The 20116-nt window shown below is 37.4% G+C and overlaps 1 protein-coding gene across 2 annotated transcripts; it reads left to right on the top strand.

Moving 5' to 3' along the window:
* Nucleotides 1–1134: 1134 nt before the first annotated feature.
* LOC133518359 (F-box/LRR-repeat protein 2-like) lies at nucleotides 1135–17941 on the top strand. Of its 2 annotated transcripts, XM_061852032.1 has the most exons (5): nucleotides 1135–1823; nucleotides 4370–4805; nucleotides 14785–14918; nucleotides 15273–15407; nucleotides 17487–17941. In XM_061852032.1, the coding sequence occupies exons 1-4, from the start codon at nucleotides 1662–1664 to the stop codon at nucleotides 15294–15296; spliced, it is 756 nt and encodes a 251-aa protein (XP_061708016.1). In that variant the 5' UTR covers nucleotides 1135–1661; the 3' UTR covers nucleotides 15297–15407; nucleotides 17487–17941. The 2 variants fall into 2 exon arrangements, with proteins under 2 accessions (XP_061708016.1, XP_061708015.1); XM_061852031.1 differs by lacking the exons at nucleotides 15273–15407; nucleotides 17487–17941 and having other exon boundaries at nucleotides 14785–15263.
* The last annotated feature ends 2175 nt before the right edge of the window (nucleotides 17942–20116 follow it).

Here is a 20116-nt window from a genome sequence, read left to right as displayed (position 1 = left end):
ATACAACGCTATATGCAACATTTAATGTTTTTTTATAAAACAAAAACCTGTTTTTCTTTTAATTAACTATGCTGTTTTCTTAAACGTACTCATACCCCGAAGCTAAAGTAATTAAAAAAAAACACGGTCTTAAGCAACCTATATTTCCTAGCGCTGAATGTCCATATGTTTCAGGGCAATATGAATAAGTCCCACTTGCACCATCCCACTAACCCGTCGTTAACCGGTTAAACCGTTAACCTAGTGTCAAATTGTACGCGTAACCATGGTAACTATAGGCTTAACCGGTTAACCCAGGGTTATTGGAATCCCCCCGAGGGTTGCCCACCTTGTCGTGGTGGAGGGGCTTAGTAGCCGTGGCTTGGTCTCCCACGGTGAAGCGAAGAGGCAACCAGGGCCGGCCTGTTTGAGGTGCTGGCTGGCCCGAGGAGGACGCTCCAAGTGGGCTTGATAAGCCCGCTTGTGACGCGTTGGAGGTGGACCGTCGAGGAAGAGGAGTGTCGGTATTGCGGTTAGCCGTTCTCCCTATCCTCGACGGCCGAGGTGGGATCGCAGGGGAAGAGGCGTGATGGTATCACGATGCGCCACTCTCCCTATCCCCTGCGACCTTGGCGGGGCCGTTCCGCTGTAGCGGCGTTGGTGGGGCTGCAGAGGAAGAGGAGTGTCGGTGTTACGGTGTGCCGTTCTCCCTGTCCTCTGCAGCCGAGTTGTGGTTTGCGGCAGAACCATGGACCTCATCTGCCGCCGGGCGCTGGGGAGTTTTCTGGCGCCCGTAGCCTCCTTGTGGCGGGCTCGGGGGGGTCCGCTACACTGCAGGACGGAGGCCGAGGAGGAAGGCGCGTCGAACCATCTGGCGCGCCTCGCGTGAAGGGCCATCGGGCATCCGCGAAGGAGCCGCTCGCGGGCGGCTGCCGCCGGTGGGGTCGCGGATGAGTACGCAAGTGTTCCCGTAACCCCACCAATAAGGCGGCGAGGTGGCATATGGGGGGTTTTTAGTGGGTATACCGTGGGCCTCATTAGCCTAGACGGGAGTCCCACATAACCACTCGGGTCACCCCCCGCACCCGAGTGGTATGCGGAATGCATTTTCCCCCCTAGGAAAAAAAAAGAAAAAAAAAAAAAAAAAAAAGGGTTATTGGAATGGTGCAAGTGGGCCTAAGAGTGTATGGTTGATTGCTTTAAGAGATTAGATTGCTTTTTGAAATAGTACATTACTATAGAGGCCGGGAAACGAAGGGTTGCAGGCCAAGTAGATATAGATACGCGGCCGGCAACCCCGTTTCTCGCCGAGATTTGTATAGTGCTTTTCTCAAACTTGCAATTAAAACAAAAAATTGTAGTCTATTTGTTTTGTGGTGAACTACTCGGCTCGCCACTCTATCAGCGGTGCCTTACGCGCGTAAGTCCGCGCGCCTGCGTGATGCGCCACCGCCGTTGCTTAGCAACGAATATGCACAACAGATCACCGTACCAAGCTAACTGAAAAATATTATTTGTTGATGGTTGAATGCCAAGACGTTGTGTCACAATTTGACGTTAAAAATCAAAAGAAGTTTGCTTTACAGTCCTAGGTGTGTAAGGCAGTATGAAATTCCTTTACATATCATCTTCACTCATCGCACCTGATATGTAGTATTTCCGGGCCTAATTTGACGTAAGTCATGTCATCATTTCATAGCAAGTTTGAGAAAAGTAATTTAATGCTTACTTTTTTTTATTTCCAGTTTTACAAATTTCAAGAACAATATGTGGAGTACGATGAACTCGTCACTTTAAGTGAGAACTTCAAGTATTTACAACGGCTCACTTTCAATATTTCTTTTGTAAGTAAACCTGTCCCGAGCGAAAACGGGCCTAATTTACCTACACAACAGTACAATAGGGTAGACCGAAGCGAATCGAAACACAGGGCGAATCGGATCAAGATGAAAAACCCGTTAATATTTGAAACCTGTTTGAAATTAAGCACAACAATCTGTAATTTTTTTTTAAATTTTCTATCAAAAATTAAGTCATTAATTTCAATGACAAAGACGATCGTCGATTTTGTACAGGCATTTGGGTCCAGAACAAACTGAAGCGTTTTGGATTAAACAAACGTGTTATTAATCGTCAGAATCTTTAGATTAGGATGATAAAAACAGAATCACCAAACACAATTAACTTGAATGTGGTGAAATCCTGCAGTGAAAAATATGAATCTGGAAGAAAAACTTTTAAACATCTATGCGTATACTATTCTGTAAAATCATCATACCACCATACGACTGTATAGATGAATTACCCAATATTTTTTTTCCCCAAATATACCATTTCGGCTTCACATCTCTGTTTCTACTGTTTTGTTTAGCTGTACCCTCTATTTGCTATTTGTGTTATTTGTATTGGTGTGTTATCTGTATAAATGATTTCTATTTTAAAATAAGTGCGGTATTTTCATAAATATTGACAAAATCTGGCGTGTAAATAAACTGAAATGATTTTTTAATGTAATATAAAGTAATGTTTTCATCTAATCTTGTTTGTAGTTCATTATTTACTAATGAAAGTGAACATATTGTCAATTGACCATTTGTAATACGTCTTTCAACAATAATGAGCTTTATTGAAGGTTGGCGTTGATTGCAAATATTTAACAGATTGAAAAATAGATGGATGCGTTTTGTTGTGTCAAAGGAATATACTTAATATCATTATTCTGGATACATTTACATCTCCAGACATTTACCCAAAATGCAAAGTAAAGTTTTATTTTTTAATCTAAATATTTTAGGTATTTTGATAGTTGTTTGTAGTAGTAGTAAAACTCTTTATTGTACAAAAATGAAAACAATACAGGAAATAAAATATTCATCATTAGTACAAAGGCGAACTTATCCCTAAACTAATAATAAACGAAAACGTAAATAGTTTAAACGAAATTATTTACGTTTAAACGATTTTTATTTGAAAATTAAACGAAAGTATAAAGGAATAGATAAAAAAGCGGCCAAGTGCGAGTCGGACTCGCCCATGAAGGGTTCCGTACCATTTATGACGTATTAAAAAAAACTACTTACTAGATCTCGTTCAAACCAATTTTTGGTGGAAGTTTGCATGGTAATATATATCATATATTTTTTTTAGATTTTTCATTCTGTTATTTTAGAAGTTACAGGGGGGGGGGACACACTTTTTACCACTTTGGAAGTGTCTCTCGCGCAAACTATTCAGCTTAAAAAATTATATTAGGGACCTAAATATCATTTTTTAAGACCTATCCATAGATACCCCACACGTATGGGTTTGTTTTTTTTTTTTTAATTTTATGACGTATTTAAAAAAACTACTTACTAGATCTCGTTCAAACCAATTTTCGGTGGAAATGGCAATGTATATCATATATTTTTTTTAGATTGTTCATTCTGCTATTTTAGAAGTTACGAGTTACGGGGGACACACACATTTTACCACTTTGGAAGTGTCTTTCGCGCAAACTATTCATTTTAGAAAAAAATGATATTAAAAATATCAATATCATTTTTAAAGTCCTATCCATAGATACCCCACACGTATAGGTTTGATGAAAAAAGATTTTTTGATTTTCAGTTCTAAGTATGGGGAACCCCCAAAATTTATTGTTTTTTTTTCTATTTTTGTATAAAAATCTTAATGCGGTTCATAGAATACATCTACTTACCAAGTTTGAACAGTATAGCTCTTATAGTTTCGGAAAAAAGTGGCTGTGACATAATCGGACAGACAGACGGCCATTTGGCTACGGAACCCTAAAAACCTCACCGTTTGTGTGAAGTTGGGCGTTATGTCAATGTTAATAAAGATGTTGACGACGGCAAAGCTTTTGTTAATACATACGAGTATATTGAAATACGGAAATTAATAATATCATGTCTTTTTATTATGTATATCTAATTCTCGTTTCATTTTCACCCAATATTGTATCTTTTCCGTAGTAAAATGCGTATATCATTATTAATTACTGTAATAGTCAGTACCATATACGTGATGGTTTTTCCTCCGAGCCCTTTTTGAGGATGGATCTTTTTCTAGTAACTACATCTATTTATATTATTTAGACATGAGGGCATTAAAATAGCAACGTACATCTCGCGATGCCAGTCATTAGCAATAATTTAAATATCTACTAATTTTTTATTCTGACCCGTTTTGCCCTGTGATCCGATTCGCCTCGGCATACCGTAAGGGTACTGTAAGTAGGGCTATATAAAAGTACCTGTAAAAAAATTATTTACACCAGAATATAATATTTTATATCATAAACTAAAATTATATAAAGAGTAATCGTAAAATAAATAAGAGTATGTTTAAGTTTTATACTTTATAGTACCTACCGACATCATTGTTACAGGTATCGGACTATTTTGTTACAAAATTCATAGCCAATAGAGCTTTAGAAGAATTACAATTTAGCGGCAATCATAAAGTGACTGGTTCCTTCTTGAACAAAATTAAATTGAGGAACTTAAAAGCCTTAAATTTCAAAAATTGCAAAAGGTTGGATTTCGATTTGAATGTCATCCCTGGGCTGAAGAAATTAGAACTCAACTATGTGCCGTGGAGTATTTGTGAGCCTATAATCCAAGTACTAAATAAGCTACAGGAATTAGAACATTTAGAACTGATTCTGAGTTTTAATACCGCGAATGATATGTTTTTTGAGTGCGTGTCTAAGCTCAGTCGGTTGAAGCATCTGAATGTGAATATTAAGGCTTCGAATGACGATCTAGTATTATTAAGTATGGGATGTATGGAGTTGCGATCATTGTTGTTGGCAAATTGTACTGGTGAGTATATTATAAATAAATAATAATAATACTGCCGTCCTATCACTAAAACCTATCAAAGCTGCATATTACCAGTTTTCGTTTGGATGAATATTCTAAGACAGAAAAAAATTCTCTATCGACTGGTCTTGGAATCATATTTTTATCATTTGTAGTTACGGAGATACAGACTCGACCTAACACGCTAACTGCATTATAATATGATACGTCTCGATACTATAAAATCGCAAACCCACATTATTCTTCTATAAGTAATATAAAAGCGCTTAGCCAGTTGTTTATTTTAATTAATCTTTTACAACATACAAAGCTAAAACACATTTACTTCGAAAAACTTTATAAATTTCCATTAAAGCTATTTAACCCTATTATTATGTTTTATCACGTACACTTTTTTATAATAAATACTATACAAAAAAACAGTTACTACGCTTAAACATGGCTAACGTTCTTTAACTGTGTGTTTAAAAGACTTTTATTGCGATCCATATTACAAATACACCACTAAAACCTATTTAGTTTTCTTAACGGGTAATTATGTTTGAGAAAAAGAATAATAATACAACAGTTAAACATGGCCAACTAACAATGCTACGCTAAAACCCCGCTAAGTATAAAACATATTCCCTTAAATTTTATTACGTAGGACAGACAGTTTTTCAATGCGGCGCGCGCGCAGTAAGTTGTCTGTTTTCGTTGGTGAGTAATGGATGCATGTTTTTGTCAAAAATGTCCGGTATGCGAATGTAAGTGTTAAATATCTCTTTATATTAAAGATTTAGGCACACTAAGATTAGATTTTAACTATCTTAGAATTTGTATTTTCCTACACATCTTTTAGACTACATAAATAAGTAATGAAATAAGGAATAATTTATAATTGTTATTTCTTTTATGCGTTATACGGTTTTCAGAATACAGGCTTAGATTTAGCAGACCTAGAGAGAAGGGAATCTAAATAGGTACAGTTAAAAACAATGGCCAGTAGAGTATTAAAATCAACCCTGGCAGAACGCTTTGATTTATGTACCTATCACTATAACTTGAATTTCAGTGGATTTACCTTGAGACCGTAACGTGTAAGTCCAAATCAAAATGCTTTCTAAATTAGTGTTCGTGTTCATGGTGCAGATAGTCTATGTTAGATGAGTAAAAGAGCCTTGACGGTATGTTTAAAGTGATAGAAGAAGAAAATATAATTTGTTAGAGTTTATATTTAGTTTAGTATAGTAGTTAGTTTAGTTATATTTAGTTTCCGGCCGCTCGGAACAGTAGGAATGCGTCACCGCCGCCGCATAACGACTTCACGACAATTAAAGTATGCCATCAAAACATAGCTGCTCTAGAAAATAAAACGTTACGACTGGAAGTGCTGCTAAAAGACGAAATTAAGTGTGATATTTTAGCGATCTCTGAGCATTGGTTGTCAATCGATAAATTAAAGTGTGTGAACCTTGACGGGTACAAATTGGCATCTAGTTACTGTAGGAATATTACTGCGCACGGTGGATCTTGCATATTTACGCGGGATAATGTTAAATGTCTGGAGAACACCGACCTAGTTCAGTTATCGACTGAAAGATATTGTGAAATATCGGCAATAGATCTACTTGACCTTGATATAACGATAGTTTGCATATATCGAACTAACTTAATTAGCAATAACGATTTTTTGATAGAATTGGAACGGTTGCTCAATAAGATAAGTGAAACCCATCTTAATTGTTTAATTTTGGGTGACTTTTAACATTAACTGTCTAGGCGAGCCAAATGCGGACATAAACAGATGGTCGGATTTACTGGCTACCCACGGCATGGTGAATAAGGTCGACTTTCCCACTCGTGTCACTGCCACTACGTCAACCTGCCTTGACCACTTATATTCGAATTTATCAATAGATTTCATTAGTGTTGAACCTGTCGTTACTAATTTGAGTGATCATCTCGCGGTTATGGGAGTACTGCGGTTACGAGAAAATCGCTCAAAAAAAGTGACCCATAAGTACTCAAGAAGTTTCACACAGTCAAATCAATTAAATTTTTCTGCCGCTATTGAGAGCGTCGATTGGGGTCTGATTTTTGCAAAAAACAGCGACGCCAGTAGCCTTGCAACGTCACTTATAAACATTATTGCAAGTAAATTCGACATCTGTTTCCCTCTAAGAAAGAATTTGTTTAGAGATGGATATTGCCCAACCTGGATTAACAATGACATTAAATTATTTAAATCTTTTTTATTTGATATGATAGAATTAGGAAAGCGACATATGAATAATGAAAATATAACTAACTTTATAACTGACATCAAATTGCAATATGAAATATTAATTAGGAATAAAAAATCGAATTACTATAGTAACATGATTAAAACCGGCAACAATAAATCTAAAATGCTTTGGAATGTCGTAAACAAGGAAAGGGGAAAAAATAACTGCCCACGACTAGATGTTACAGAGGTGATTGTGAACACTGATGGGTCGCAGTTCACAAGCAAGAAGGCCGCTGTCAATGCGCTAAACACCAGGTTCCTCAGCGCCGCGGCGGCGTGCGGCGCGCCACGCGCCGATGGCGCCCGCGCCCTACGCCAGCTGCGCGCCGCGGTGCCAGCCGCAGATCAGTCACTTAGGCTCCAACCATTCAGCGCGGATGAGGTGTATCGTTTGATAACCTCTCTCATCCCTCCTAAAGCCTCAATGGACATCTACGGGATAAATATGAAGCTACTGAGGGCCGCTCCAACCCCTTTAGCCTACGCAATGGCGGAGCTATTCAATCGCTGCATAAGGGAGGGCACCTACCCTAAATCCCTTAAAATCAGCAAAATAGCTCCAATCTTTAAAGGTAAGGGTAAGAGGGGGGATATGGATGCATACAGACCCGTAGCTATTATCCCCGCGATGGCAAAGGTCTTTGAAAACGGTCTCAGCCGCCGTTTGACGAGTTTTCTGGAGTCGACGAGCGCCTTATCCGATAGACAACATGCCTATCGTGTGGGCCGCTCTACAACCACACTGTCTCGTGATGTGGTCCAATGCGTAGTCGACGCTAGAGAGAGTAAGCAGCAGGTTGCTGTATTGTGCTGCGACCTGTCCAAGGCCTTTGACGTCGCAGACCACGCAGTCCTTGCCAGTAAGCTAAGGCACTATGGGATCGATGGTCCGACATTTTCCTTGTTCGAGAGCCTTCTGCAGCACAGATCTCAAATTGTTATCGGAGATGGTGGAAATGCTAGGTCAGACCCACTAGAAACCACCATGGGCGTAGCCCAGGGCTCGTCGGTGTCAAACATACTATTTTCCTTATTGCTGAACGATCTGCCACATGCGATACAGGCTGCAGAGATCCACATGTACGCCGATGATGTTGCTGCAATAGTCACAGCGCATTCGGTGGACAATATCGAAGGCAAACTAAACGAAACCGCGGCACAGCTTGCACAGTGGTTTGATGCCAATGGTCTAGCGTTAAATCTTAAGAAGACCCACTACCTAGTCTTCAACCTATCAGGCCGCAGCATAAGACCGCTTGCTGTTTCTGTAAATGGGACCGCTCTAGACCAATTAAGTACCACCGGATTCCTGGGGTTCGAAATAGATACCTGTTTAAAGTGGGACCATCATATTAACAAACTCAGTGGAAGAATCGGCAGTGCGTGTTTTGCTTTGGGACGGGTAACTAGGCTAGTGTCAGATGAGGTCGCGCGCTCGTGCTATTTTGCTACAGTGCACTCGCTGATCCAGTATGGTGCGGAACTATGGGGACGCTGTGCCGAGTGGGAAAGGGTCTTCCGTCTCCAAAAGCGCGCGGTTAGAATAATCGCCCGAGTACCGCACAACACTCCTGCAAGACCCTACTTTAAAAAACTGGGAATATTGACCTTACCAGCTATAGTCATCTTACAGGTGGCTGTGTATGTGCGGTCAAACCTAACAGCATACAAAACTCATAGTATGGTACATAATTATAACACGCGTAACGCCCATAAGCTCGTGGGCGTAAACCGCAAGTTGGCCAAATCGGCCAAGCTCACCCATGTCATGGGGCCTGCCGTCTATAACAAACTACCTGACACCATCACCAGCGCCCCAAACTTGGCAATTTTTAAATGTCGCCTCAAACGCTGGCTTGTTGAGCATCCGTTCTACGACTATAATGAATACTTAAATTTCCGCGAATAGGATGTTAAGTAATGCGTTTTTTTTTTTTTATATTATTAATATTAATGTTTTTGATTTTGATTTGGAATTGTATATTTTGCGACGTATGTAAATAAGCTCTATAATAATTATAACGTGTAAATTGGTTTTACTAATAAATTACTTATGACTTATGACTTATACAGTTATGAAATAAAACAGGAGACAACACGCTGCGCCGTTCTGTGCAAGAAAAATGAAGATCAAGAGGAATCCACCTTTATATGATGTTGACGCCCTACTTAATAACTATGGAACTAGATATCTATCACAGGAGATACATTAAGAGAACGCAATATGCCTAGTAAGATGTCGAAGTCACTCGTGTTGAAAGCATTACCGAAATCCAAGAACGATAACACCTGATATACCATATTTGCACGTATATATGCAGTAATTTTTACAAGAACGGTGAAGTGCTGTGCCATGTGGGGTAATCGGGTTTGGTTTATATGGATTTGTGAGCGCATGTCTATTCAAAACAGTAATCTGTTGATGTACAAAAGACACTCAAGAACTTTAGAGAGGAAAGGAAGAAATGGAAATAAATAGAGCGGTAGTCTAAGAAGAAGGAGGAATTGGACTTTTTAGCAAAGGAATAAGTAATAGCGGTATCTTATTAAAGCGACGGGAAAATATAAGAAGAAATACATATGATGATATGATCAATAAGGTCAATTAGAGTTTTGGCTCAGATTGTCGACTCCAACGGCATTAGACGAGATGAACATTACGTCCTTTCTAAGGGCACTATCAGTGAATTGATCAAGGGAGGAAGAAGGATAGTCAGAAGTTGAGGTATTTGAAAAAAAGTTAGGTTGATGCATTAGAAGGAAAGTTTAGGATATCCTACTTACAGAGAAAATTTTTCAGAAGAAAAGAAGTCCAGATTAAGGGAGTCGCGACCAAAGAAGTCATTAATTCATCTTTTTGATGGTTCCAACTCCAAGTAACTTAAGAAACTATCAAAATTTAGATGGTCCCCAAATTCAACGAAATTATGAATTTGAAGCCTTTGATCATCTCCGCATATTGTACTGCAGTGATTCCGTAATGCATGACACTTAGCTTTATATTTATGCGAAGGATGTTAAAGGCAGATGCTAAAGTAGGTAACACATTTCTGTAAATTCGTTTTTTATCTTATGTGTATCCAACTAGTAAGTCCTCACCGATTACAGAGACAACTGCTCCAAATTCGGCATAATTACTACAGATTTCGATGCCTCTAAACCTAGTAAGTAGCATGTTGAGTTACCTTTTACCATCGTAAAACTCAGGAAGTCACAAATCCCATATAAAAAACTAGTAGGAATCTGAGAACTAATAGATTTTAGTGTGGTCATTTAGCCTTACTAGGTTTTTGAACTGGTAATCAAAGCGCGGGGGGCGCATTTTCAAAAGTGGTCTTTATTAGGTACTGGGCCTTACATGGATCACCTGATACCTACCTTACAATGGTTAGTAATCTACGCCTACATCTGACAAATATTTGAGACTGACACAATTTTCGTTTTTACTCCTTCGCGTAAAATTGTACAAAGCTGAAGACTGATTTGTCAGTATTTTTTACGTTTTTAATATTATTTTTGAATGCAAATAAATACATATACGATACAGGTGTGATTTATTCATTTAACAATAAGTAACTCTATAAACTTAGTAGTATAACGCTGATCAACGTGATTTTATTTTAAAAAAATGCAAATATTTCCACGACTTAAACCTAGTGAGCATTCGTCATTTAACGGGGTTTTAGAATAGGAACGCATACAAGTTACTTCAATATGTAGGGTCATTACATAGCTAAAAAACGGTCACAATCCAATAACGTGTGTATTATAAATATTTTCTAGGTAATATTTTAACAGATACAATACTATAAAATTGTTCAGTACCTTTGCGGTTATTAAGCTATGTTTTGTTTATTACACAATACACAATTACGATACTATAAACACGTAAATTGACTTTGGCCGTTATTTAGATATTTTTTATATATTATTCAATTCTAAAGAACGGCTAAAGTATACTTAACGGTGTTTTAGGAGTAATATCGTACATATTTTAGTAATTATTTGCAATACTAAAACACAAAATTGTGATTTTCTAATTAATAAAATAATATTTGAGAAAATGGTTTTCAAAAACAGTAAGCATAAATTTAGTTTTAATTTTTGCATAAAAGAAATCCCGAATAAATGTACACATTTTCTAGAGATATTGGTTTGAACGTTTTTTGCCCATATCTCAAAACTATAATTTGTGGGTTAGATAGGTTTTAGGGATAGGACGGCAGAATAATAATAATAAAAACATTTATTTCAGACAGAGCCCATACAATCTTGTTAGTTAATCTTAAAAAACTAATTATTAATGGCTGTTCTTAACTAAAAAGTAAAATAAAATAAAATAAATAAATAAACATAATAAGCACAACATAGGGTCAGCAGTGTTTGACAACATGCATGGACGTCCACCGGGCTAACATAGGGTTGTCCCAGCGGTTAGCAAACATGCTCAAGATGTGATTGGGACTGCCGCGCAGACGGGACATGAGCGAGGCACACCTTTTCCTCATGACGGCCGCAAAGCCATCTGTCCTGGCTTCGGCAAACATGCCAGACGCGCTACAGTGTCGCGGCAGCCCCATCAGCACCCGGAACGCGTTATTGTATTGAACGCGAAGATCGCTGTACGCTCTTTGCGTATAATTGACCCACAGGCTACATGAGTAGAAAGATACACAGAAGGCTTTAAAAAGAGTAATCTTGACTTTTTCTGTGCATCGCGCAAACCTGCGGGCCAACATATTGCATCGCACGGCCAGCGACCTTCGCTCCCGTATTATAGTAAGTAAGGTAAGGTTATGATTATGATTAAAATTATGATTTTGATTATGATTATGATAGTGATTGTGATTGTAAATATGATTATGATTATGATTATGATTATGATTATGATTATGATTATGATTATGATTATGATTATGGTTATGGTTATGGTTATGGTTATGGTTATGGTTATGGTTATGGTTATGGTTATGGTTATGGTTATGGTTATGGTTATGGTTATGGTTATGGTTATGGTTATGGTTATGGTTATGGTTATGGTTATGGTTATGGTTATGGTTATGGTTATGGTTATGGTTATGGTTATGGTTATGGTTATGGTTATGGTTATGGTTATGGTTATGATTATGATTATGATTATGATTATGATTATGATTATGATTATGATTATGATTATGATTATGGTTATGGTTATGGTTATGGTTATGGTTATGGTTCTGGTTCTGGTTCTGGTTATGGTTATGGTTATGGTTATGGTTATGGTTATGGTTATGGTTATGGTTATGGTTATGGTTATGGTTATGGTTATGGTTATGGTTATGGTTATGGTTATGGTTATGGTTATGGTTATGGTTATGGTTATGGTTATGGTTATGGTTATGGTTATGGTTATGGTTATGGTTATGGTTATGGTTATGGTTATGGTTATGGTTATGGTTATGGTTATGGTTATGGTTATGGTTATGGTTATGGTTATGGTTATGGTTATGGTTATGGTTATGGTTATGGTTATGGTTATGGTTATGGTTATGGTTATGGTTATGATTATGGTTATGGTTATGGTTATGATTATGATTATGATTATGATTATGATTATGATTATGATTATGATTATGATTATGATTATGATTATGATTATGATTATGATTATGATTATGATTATGATTATGATTATGATTATGATTATGATTATGATTATGATTATGATTATGATTATGATTATGATTATGATTATGATTATGATTATGATTATGATTATGATTATGATTATGATTATGATTATGATTATGATTATGATTATGATTATGATTATGATTATGATTATGATTATGATTATGATTATGATTATTATTATTATTCCCTTTATTTATTTTTGGTCTTAGGCTAGGTCATTTATAATATGAATATAAAAGTAAAATATAAAAACACTTACAAAACAATACAAAATATATATAAACACATTATAAAAAACCTAACCTAGGGTGCCGCCAGCAGCGGGGCAGGGCCCAAGCTGCCGGTGGTCAGGGCCGCAGAGAGAGGAACCGACGGACTATCCGCGCCGTGTCCAAGATCACCGCCTTCTGCATCTGACCCTTGATCCAACCACCTAGCGAGAGTCTCTCAAGGTGTTGGTCGAGACTTTTCGCTATGAGACCGTTCGCTGAAACGACTATCGGGACAATGATCGTCGAATCAACGAATTATTATTATTATTATGATTATGATTATGATTATGATTATGATTATGATTATGATTATGATTATGATTATGATTATGATTATGATTATGATTTTGATTATGATTATGTTTATAATTATGATTAAGTAAGAACAATATCTATTACACGGAACACTGGTAGGGAATTACTTGTGGTATTAAGTCCGTTTTTTTGTAACTGTATATTTTTTTACTGTGCAATAAAGTTTAAATAACAGTTTATATTATTTACTGAAATTGACAAACGCCATAGGTATTTTCATTGTAAAACAGGCCCTAAGAGGTTGGTGTATGTACAAAATACTATTTACAATGTTCAGGCAAAGTATCGGATAGCTGATTAACAAATAAATTAACTGCCAGATAAAACTTCCTGCAAAATATAGCTCTTCTCTGAAGATTGTGAAACGTCAACGATGACTTTATTCGTCAGATAAGTGGCAAGTAACTTATTCAGGACTTTACTTGGACATTGTGAAACAGGCCATAGCGTAATACATTTTTATTTATATATTATATAATTTAACATACACAATAAATACATTTTACAACCTTGAAATTTCGCTAAATTGCAGAACACTTTACTGGTGAATAAAAACCTCGCTTAACCTTTGTGTGCGCTTACACCTAAATATATAAATAGAAATAGAAATATTTATTTGCTTAAAAATGGTAATTGCATGCAGATGTCAAAAGTAAATTAATTTAGTATCACATGTTTAGCCAAAAATATGGCATGCAAACTTAAAGCTAGAGAAAAAATAAACTCTTCATTACAATGTCAAAACTAAATAATACCAAAACATGACATGCAAGTCGCGTAGTTAAATATTACGAACATTATAAATTCATACACGAACATTACAGAAAAGAGTTTAACTATGAATTTAATGTCACTTTACTTGATTCAGAATTATATAATACATCTAGTTAACAGAATAATCCAGAAACTCGGTTAAGGAATAAAAGCATTTATCCTTTAACCATTTGTGTAATCCGGTAGTAAATAATTTGTCAGGTAATTGTCTTATCTCATATGATATACCGGGTGTTTCCTGTAACACGGGCAAATAGTTAAAAGATATATAGTACTCCTAAAACGACTTTTGTATAACAACTTTTAAAAATTATGAAATCTTTAGATTTTATCATTATCATACAATTTTTTTATTATTTTCAATGTACGCTGACATCAGTGTGTTTGACGTTGCTTGTCACGCTTTAAACGTAACAAAATTCGCTATACATTGCGTCTTAGAATTAACTTCAATGTGTAATAAAAATTAAAACAAGTTATTTTTAAAAGTTGCTGTACAAATGTTTGTAAGTTTGAGGAGTACAGCCTACAGTTTAATTTATTGTTCCTGTTACAGGAAACGTCCGGTATAATTATATATGGAAATAGAAGATGGCAAGCACTTAAGTTGCATTATTTGATCCACTAAATTGATGCGCTCTAATCTGCCGATGGTTAAACCTTCATTTTGTGTCAGATATTTCAGGGCTAGGAGTTACGGCGCTGTGTTCCAACGCAGGGGAGCGGCTCACCACGCTAGGGTTAAAGTGTAGTGACCGCTTTACTGATGACAACGTGGTGACCATCATCAAGTGCTGTCCCAATCTTACGGTAGATCTCTTTTTATGTAGTCCATTTGGTGTCTCCCTGCAAAGGGTTCCCCTTTTTCGCCAGTGCGGCTTAGTGCATGCTCCCGTCAGTCAATAAAAAATTAAGCCCAACTAATCTGCACTAACCTGCTATCTTTGTTTTGATCAGCATCTGCCCCAAACTAACCTGTGAGGCCCACTTGAACAGAAACCGATGAATTATGGTATTTATAACTTATACTTGCCATAACCAAGATTAAATATTCATAATATTATTGTACTCATATGGGACGTCAAAATTTCGTCATTGTACTCGATTCGTCTCACAAACGACGTCGTTAGAAATGGGTTTGACTACATTTTCTCGTATTTTCAGTTTCTGGACGTGAGCGACTGTTGAAGATTGACATACGCTCTGCTGAGTCGCGTTGAATCTGCGCGGATCGCGCTGCGCAGAATACAAGTATTGCGCCTGCGCGCAATGAGAAGCACAATCACTTTTGATCAAACGGTATGTTAACGTAATTTACTATAATAAAATGGGTGTCATTTAATCGATCTTCAAAATACTTATTCCTATTTTGATCAACAAAAATATATATTTGATTGGTCAGCAAATTATGGTTAGCAAGTATTTCTAAACCAGTTCGCAATTAATGTCATACTGAGCTGCTCTAAATTGATTTGGTTGGCAAATTATTTATTTGATTGGCAGAAAGCGTCCACCATCAATCAAATTTTGATAAGCAATCAGTGGGTAAGCGGATTATTTCATTTTGGACTACAATTTACCTGATCCACAAAAATTAGTTGCCTGAAAAATCAGTTGATCAGCAAATGTCTAACCAACCTAACCTACCCCCTTTGCTGATCAGCTGATTTATTAAAGAAAAAAAAACTTGGCCATCATTTGATTACTTCCCTTTCATTTTGTCCTTTAAAAAACTAACTGCACATTCACAAAAATGGACGCAACTAACTCTTTGTTGGAGAGAGAGTTTGATAGTGAGGGGTGAGAGGGCCGGGACGCAACTGCAGCGGGGTGAAGCGGTTGGATCTGGGTAGCTCCGGCGCTGCGGAAGAGCAGCCCTTCCGCCCTCGCGTGACGAAGTACGGTCACTACGCTCGGCTCCGCAGCTTCGGCTTGCTGGTCCCTCAGCCGCTCGCCTCACTCGTTCCCGCACTCCGTCATATTGGGCGAGGGCTGCCCTCCCTCCGCGCCTCCGTTTTCGCAATTGCTCTTTTAATTTTAGACAAGACCAAGTGGATAGGGGGGTGCTCTGATTTTACCTAGACATTTTGGTAACCGTAAGATTTTGGTGGTGGTGACATCTCTTGTCAGGTGGGCTGATTTCGCTCCGCCTGCAACTCTGCCGATTTTTCAAATCAAACGTTAGCCACCTTACTTATATTATATCAGATTACCATTCCTTTAGTATGAATACGTCTGAATTAAACTGCTTCGAGACATGTTTTTTCTACCAACCAATTTTTAAATCTTGCTGACCAAATAATAGTTTTGCAGCAGCAGATTGATATATATTGTTTATAATGTTGACCGTTTGTGAATTATTTGCTGAACAAGAGTTGGAGCTCGATTTTTATTGATTGCAAGCAAAATATTTGTATGCTGTCCAAATGATTTAGTGGCATTTTTTTTTTTGCAGTTTAAAAACGGCTGATCATTTAATTACTTCCCTAATAAAATTTATAAATCTAAATTAAAAATATATTCTGCAAGTAAGACATAAGAAGGTCAACTCAAATTCACATTTTGATGTCAATTTGACGTCTTTTTGCAATCATTCGCGCATGCATTTGACATGCACATGACATGAAAATGAAAGTTCGAATTGGCCTCTAGGGCTATTTCACAAGCCTATACAACATTTACAAGACACCATATTTTATGTATATAATAAATACATAGCAACAAATAGGTAACAGTAGTTTAAAAAAAGTATTTTTATTCAGGCGTTTTCTGTAAAAATATATGACGAGAAGGCTGTTGCTATGTAAAAAAATAATTTTAGAATTATATTATTTTTTTAACTATTACCATAGTTTACTCAATTTTTTAGTAATGAAGCTTATAATAAATTTTATTTTTTATTTTAAATGTTTATAGCATCGTTCGCAGACATTTCTGGTTGATACAAAATTAATTTATTAAGTAATTAATCATTATTACCTTTCGCTGCCTTAACTTGCCTTTATTTATGATTGTATAATATATAATGCATGTATGTATATATGTATTTATTTTATTAGTTTTTTTTTTAATAATTATCAATTCATTATATTCCTTTTATTAGTATGTAGTTATGTATTATATTGTTTGCGTCTTAATTTTGTTGAATTATATGTTTATCGGCACTGCCCGTTCAATGTTGTAAGTTCACAGTTTCCTGCTACCCAAAGGTTGTTTGGAAGAGATCGCTTCTTAGCGATAAGACCGCCTGTTGTTACCTAACTTTTACGTTTTTTTTTCATTTCCTGTCTATTTTTAACTGTATGGTGCACAATAAAGAATATTTACTTACTTACTTATTATTACGTATAATGTGTGTACACTTTCCAATATTTTCAGAGAAAATATGAAGAGTTATATCCAGAACTTTCACTTGAGGCACACTGCTTAGATGAAGATATTGAAGATGAATTTGAATACTGGCCATTTGAGCGGTCGGAGACACCTACGTACGTGAACATACCAAACTATTTCGCCTTAGTAGCGCAGAATAATTAACAGTATTTCACAGAAAAGTCACGTTACGCCCGGGTCCGAATGGAAATACCTAACCCCGTTGCTGCGTTTTGAACTTTTGACTGAAGATTGACAGAATCTCAGGTCGATTGGCAATGCGATGACGGAACGTTGAGGGGCATTGTGTGGATCTTGTCAACTTTAGTAAATAATTTTAGTTCGGTTCCCGTGTACGTACCTTTACCTATGAGTACATTATGAATTAAAAATAAATGAATTTTTAAAGTAGGTACGTGGTTGTTTGTGTCTAAAAATGCTACGAAGGCGAATCTGCCATAGGAGGACCTGTTGTAAATATATATATATATATATATATATATATATATATATATATATATATATACGATTAGTAAGATACCAATTAACAAACTGATTGTCTGTCCTCCTGAGGCCCACCGTCCTAGCTATAGTACCTACTTATTCAGTTCGATGAAAGTTAAATCATATTCAATTGGAAAATAAATATAAATAAATAAATATTATAAGGGACATTCTTACACAAATTGACTAAGTCCCACGGTAAGCTCAAGAAGGCTTGTGTTGTGGGTAGTCATACAGCGATGTATATAATAAACAAATACTTAAATATATAGAAAACATCCATGACTCAGGAACAAATATCTGTGCTCATCAGACAAATAAATGCCCTTGGGATTCGAACCCAGGACCACCGGCTTTATAGGCAGGGTCACTACCCACTAGGCCAGACTGGTCGTCATAATGGAAATGAAAAAGACTTGATTTTTTTTTGATTCGTTAAATTTTCAAACATAACAAAATCAACTCTATTTCCTACACTAAGGGTTCAAAGTTCAGCAGCAGATTTTGGATTTTTCATTTTTATGGCTGGGCTTTAGGAGACTAAATACTCCTCGCTAGAAGACTACAAAAAAAAATGGCTGGTATATACAAACTCAGCAGTCTCACCTTGTTGAAAATGCAGAGAGAGTATGACCGAAACACTTCGCACCCTCAAGTGAAAAGCAAACAATTTCCAGCACTTGCGCCGCCAAGCGTGCAGTGGCTGCCAAACTGGCGGTGCGCCAGACTTGCCCTCATTAGACACCCTTCATTCATGTACTGCGTTCAAACTTTACTCTTTTTTTTTTTTTTTTTTTAATTATAGGACATTATTACACAAATTGACTAAGTCCCACAGTAAGCTCAATAAGGCTTGTGTTGAGGGTACTTAGACAACGATGTATATAATATATAAATATTTATAAATACTTAAATACATAGAAAACACCCATGACTCAGGAACAAATATCCATGCTCATCACACGAATAAATGCCCTTACCAGGATTTGAACCCGGGACCATCTGCTTCGTAGGCAGGGTCCCTACCCACTAGGCCAAACCGGTCGTCATTTACTCTTAGGCTAAGCGTATGCTGAGACGCAGGTGACGCAGTTGCACACAGCGCACGGCAGAGCAGATTTTGTATAGTATGGAACGCCCATGCGCACGCTGCGGCGTGCGTAGCTAAAGGACGTTTTATACTTGTCTTTACAAAACTTGCTCTGCCCTACGCTACGTCTCCGCCACTAAGTGTAAGGCCTGAGTGGACGCTCGAGTCGGGCGTGCAGCGGGGCGGGGCGTGCGGCGTGAATGTTAAACAAATGAAACTCATACTGGTGTCCTGAGTCGACGCTGCTCAAAGCGGATGCCGAGCGGGCAAGTTTGCGGGCAATGCGGCGTCGAGCGGGGCGTCGCGGAGAGGTTCAAACCTGTTTGTGATTTGCAGCGGCGATAGGAGCGTGCAGTCATGTGGTGCAAACAAATAATTATTGAAATACAATATAAACCAGCATTTTGGCTATCATTACAAAAATAGACTGTTTAAATAAATGGAAGGTAAATTAAAGTATTTATTTTCACTTTTAATCCATTGCTTCTTAAGGTTTCGTATAAAGTGGGAAATTCTCCAAACCGTCTTCTTTGCTTCACTACGACACTAGGACCTTGCTTTGTAGAAAAACGACACATTTTGAGCCATGAAGTCTCTTCTAAAAAGAAATCAAGAATGTCGTCCGACGTCGATGCCATGATGAATGCGACCGATTCACACGAGCGGTGAGCGTGCACTGAGGCCACTCGCTGGACGCTCTATCTCACGCTCGCCCGCTCCGCTGCACGCCCCGCCGAACGCCCGCCCAAGATTTGGCGTAGGCACTAGTTTTTACGAAAGCGACTTCCATCTGACGTTCCAACCCAGAGGGTAAACCTAGGCCTTGTTGGGCCTTCACCGAAAAGCGACTGGTAAATATCAAATAATATTTGGTACATTAAGTTCCGAAAAACTTATTGGTACGAGCCGGGGTTTGAACCTGCGACCTCCGGGTTGCAAGTCGCACGCTCTTACCGCTAGGCCACCAGCGCTCCTGTCGGGATATCAGAGTCGTATTTGTCTACGTGGCAGCGTGATAATAAATGCTTATCTCTTTCAATAC

The sequence above is a fragment of the Cydia pomonella genome, chromosome 5 (assembly GCF_033807575.1).
Source record: "Cydia pomonella isolate Wapato2018A chromosome 5, ilCydPomo1, whole genome shotgun sequence".
NCBI lineage: Eukaryota > Metazoa > Arthropoda > Insecta > Lepidoptera > Tortricidae > Cydia > Cydia pomonella.
This window is presented reverse-complemented; position numbering and strand designations above follow the sequence as displayed.

Bases quoted from the DNA above. Each gene is read 5' to 3' on its own strand.
- LOC133518359 (XM_061852031.1), top strand. From the start codon at position 1,662: ATGTCATCATTTCATAGCAAGTTTGAGAAAAGTAATTTAATGCTTACT. The intron at 1,824-4,369 runs GTAAGTAAACCT...TCATTGTTACAG, and splicing joins TCACTTTCAATATTTCTTTT to GTATCGGACTATTTTGTTAC. The intron at 4,806-14,784 runs GTGAGTATATTA...ATTTTGTGTCAG, and splicing joins GTTGTTGGCAAATTGTACTG to ATATTTCAGGGCTAGGAGTT.